The sequence below is a fragment of the Nelumbo lutea genome, chromosome 5 (genome assembly GCF_056320005.1).
Source record: "Nelumbo lutea isolate HS-2025 chromosome 5, American lotus-T2T, whole genome shotgun sequence".
NCBI classification, from domain to species: Eukaryota; Viridiplantae; Streptophyta; class Magnoliopsida; order Proteales; family Nelumbonaceae; genus Nelumbo; species Nelumbo lutea.
In genome coordinates this window covers 56156375-56159248 of record NC_142688.1, presented here as the reverse complement: position 1 = coordinate 56159248, position 2874 = coordinate 56156375, and the positions used below count along the sequence as shown (strand labels likewise).

The 2874-nt window shown below is 36.5% G+C and overlaps 1 protein-coding gene across 1 annotated transcript; it reads right to left on the bottom strand.

Moving 5' to 3' along the window:
• Positions 1-952: 952 nt before the first annotated feature.
• LOC148852548 (BURP domain-containing protein 6-like) lies at positions 953-2569 on the bottom strand. The gene is made up of 3 exons (XM_088947126.1): positions 2412-2569; positions 2127-2241; positions 953-1997 (listed from the first exon to the last, which is right to left on the bottom strand). The coding sequence occupies exons 1-3, from the start codon at positions 2448-2450 to the stop codon at positions 1156-1158; spliced, it is 996 nt and encodes a 331-aa protein (XP_088803252.1). The 5' UTR covers positions 2451-2569; the 3' UTR covers positions 953-1155.
• Between the last annotated feature and the right edge of the window lie 305 nt (positions 2570-2874).

Genomic DNA, 2874 nt, shown 5'->3' with positions numbered 1-2874 from the left:
TATTATTTTTTATTCATATTATTTAAATATCATTTTAAATTTCATAAATTATTTGATATGAAATAGTGCAAATTGAACTAAAAATTATAAAATAGTCTATTCTGGGGGTAAAATAGTAATATTAAAGAATTTTAGATGATGAATGGTTGATCCAACACAAACAACCTTATCTATTCAGAGCATTTAAAAACTAGAAAAGCATCATAGCTCTTTTTAGATTTCAGACAATATCTTTTTAATTTTTCAGATTTTAGATTTCAAATTTATCAAATGCCACCTTAATTGGGCTGTTTGTTTCCTCTTAACTCTTATCTCTTAAGAGGAATCTTACAACTTTTTGTTTTCCAATGATACCCTAAAAACACAAACAAAATTCTCATATATGTGGTTAAAATGGATTTTTGACATTTTTCAAAATTCAGAATTTAGATCAACATTCTCTACATTTAGAGGTTTTTGTTTTTGGTATTCGGTTCTATGCACCATTAATAACTTTCTCTTGATCCCTTTTTCCCCAAACTGCTGGTTGCGGGATTTGATTTTACATCAACGCTAGAACAAACCAGCTAATAGACCAATCAGCCAGCCCTCGATTGATATAGAATTTAGAAGAAAGAAAAGTTCACCAATACCAATTTATCTCTTAATGTAATTATTGCACTTTAAGACATCAGACATTGGAGCAAACAAATAGTATTCTTATATGTTGGATTCCATCCATCAACTATCATTAATTTCTAGCATTGCACAGGTTTCTTGCTACTTTTCATTGTATTGAGCTAAAAACACAGTGCAATCATGGCCTGTGCAGTTGTGCCCTCACTTTTGTTAATTCAATACAAGGTGGGGGCCGGCCACATTATCAATTAAAACATCGAGGATTGTGATCGACGGTTTTAGCCCAGGCCACTCCACCAGGAGTATTCTAACTATGGTTTTCTCATACCCCACATGAAGCAGGAACACTGCAACATTCTAATTTAATTTCAAGTTGATCCTCCCTCCGTTAATGAAGGATGTGAAATACACACAAGCAATACATATCTGTAGATAATAGGCGAAGGTTGACAGCTAGATAGCAAAAACACACACACACACTTCATACAAGGCTGGAGAGAGATATATATTAGTACTACTAGTCATATATATGGAATTCTAGTTGGGAAACAAGGCAATGGTATCATCTGGAAGGAAGTGGCAAATAGGAACTCCCCCCGGCTTAATGTTAAGCAATTTGAAGGCTATGTGGTCAGGGCTGAAATCCTTAGTGTCGGTGTGGCACACAGCGATGGCCTTTGCTTTTGTCCCATCAGCAGCGACCAATGGAACCACGTACGACCTTGTGGAACGTATCACATGGCAGTAGTAGACAGCGTATGGGTATGTCATGCCATGGCAAACAACTGGGTTTCCAGTCATTTTCTTGATGCCTGAAGAGATGATGAACTGCTTCTTCTTCTTCCCATTATAATTCTCTCCATATTCAAATTCCGTCGTCACGGCCTTGATGTTCTTCCCCAGCTTTGAAATGCTGAAGTCTATCATCGACTCTAATGATGTTGCACAGCGCTTTGCTTCTATCTCATCTCCTGGCCTCTCGCAAGACATGATTGTCTCCTTCATGGCCTCTGCTTGTATTGATCTGTCATTCACTGAGAACCGATGTAAGATGTCTGCTAATTTGTTTGAGGAGAAAGGAATTGAATCGGCCACTTGGCGGGATAAGAGGATAGCTCCTCTATGGTCTCCTGATAGCTCCGAAGTCTCCAAAGTCATCTTTCTGCCAGGATGCAAGTTTTCCTCTAAGAAGTAGTAATCAACATCTTTAGGATCAACATTTTTATTCTTCAGTTGTTTCTTATTTTGAAAACCTGCTATTCCCTGCTGCTTCTTCGCAGAACCCCATTTATGAAATTTATTCCATCCTGTGTTAACGGAATTAGGAACTACAGTCATCTTTCCAAGATCTCGCAGCTGACCAGAATTTACATAGGCACCTGATTTGAACTCAGATAATTCAGATGTGCGAATATTCAAAATAAAGAACACATTAACAAGAAAATGTCCAATATAGTAAAAAACTAGGTTAATTAATAGAAAAGCCATTAGATTAATTGTGGACAAACCAGATGTTAATTGATGCTGAACCAATTTTGGCATTGGAGTACTGGGTAGCATTGATTTCCAGTAAATCTCAGAAGGTAGAGCAGCATCACTAGACACAGCTACTGCAAGTACAAGCTGCAAAAAGTTTTTCTTAAATTAATACTTATACAGAAGTCTCTCCAATTTCTTTCTTGCTGAAGTTAGTAATAAATTACAAGCACAGCACTAATTAAAGCAGACAACAAGAAAACAAAGAAAAGATCACATGGGAAGAATTGAACAAAGATGAGAAATGCTTTAATTACCAGAAAAGATGCCAAAATGTTTGGAAAACAAAGCTCCATTGGAAGGCTAGCCTGGAGAAATCGGATAAAGAAGAGATGGGCAGTGAAGGAAGCTCTCGTAAGGCTAACCACCAACCATACATGAGAAATAAGTGAATGAAGTGAGTGTAATTTATAATAGCATAATCGTTAGAGAAATGACAAAACGTGTACAGTAGAGGTAGGCGGCTGGTTCATGCACGGAGGAGATATAACAATCAATTATTGATAAACAGCAGTAGAGGTAGGCGGGGGCGGATAGTTCATGAATAAAATCTCATACCAAGATTTTATTCTGCTTTCTATATAAAATTTAGGGCCATTTATTAAAACATCTCCTGTAGTTTCATGAATTCACTAAAACTTACCCTATAGTTTGTGTTTTACTAAAACATCTCCCATAGTTTCATTTGCAATCAACTTTCTATGAGATGAAAGTAAAAAG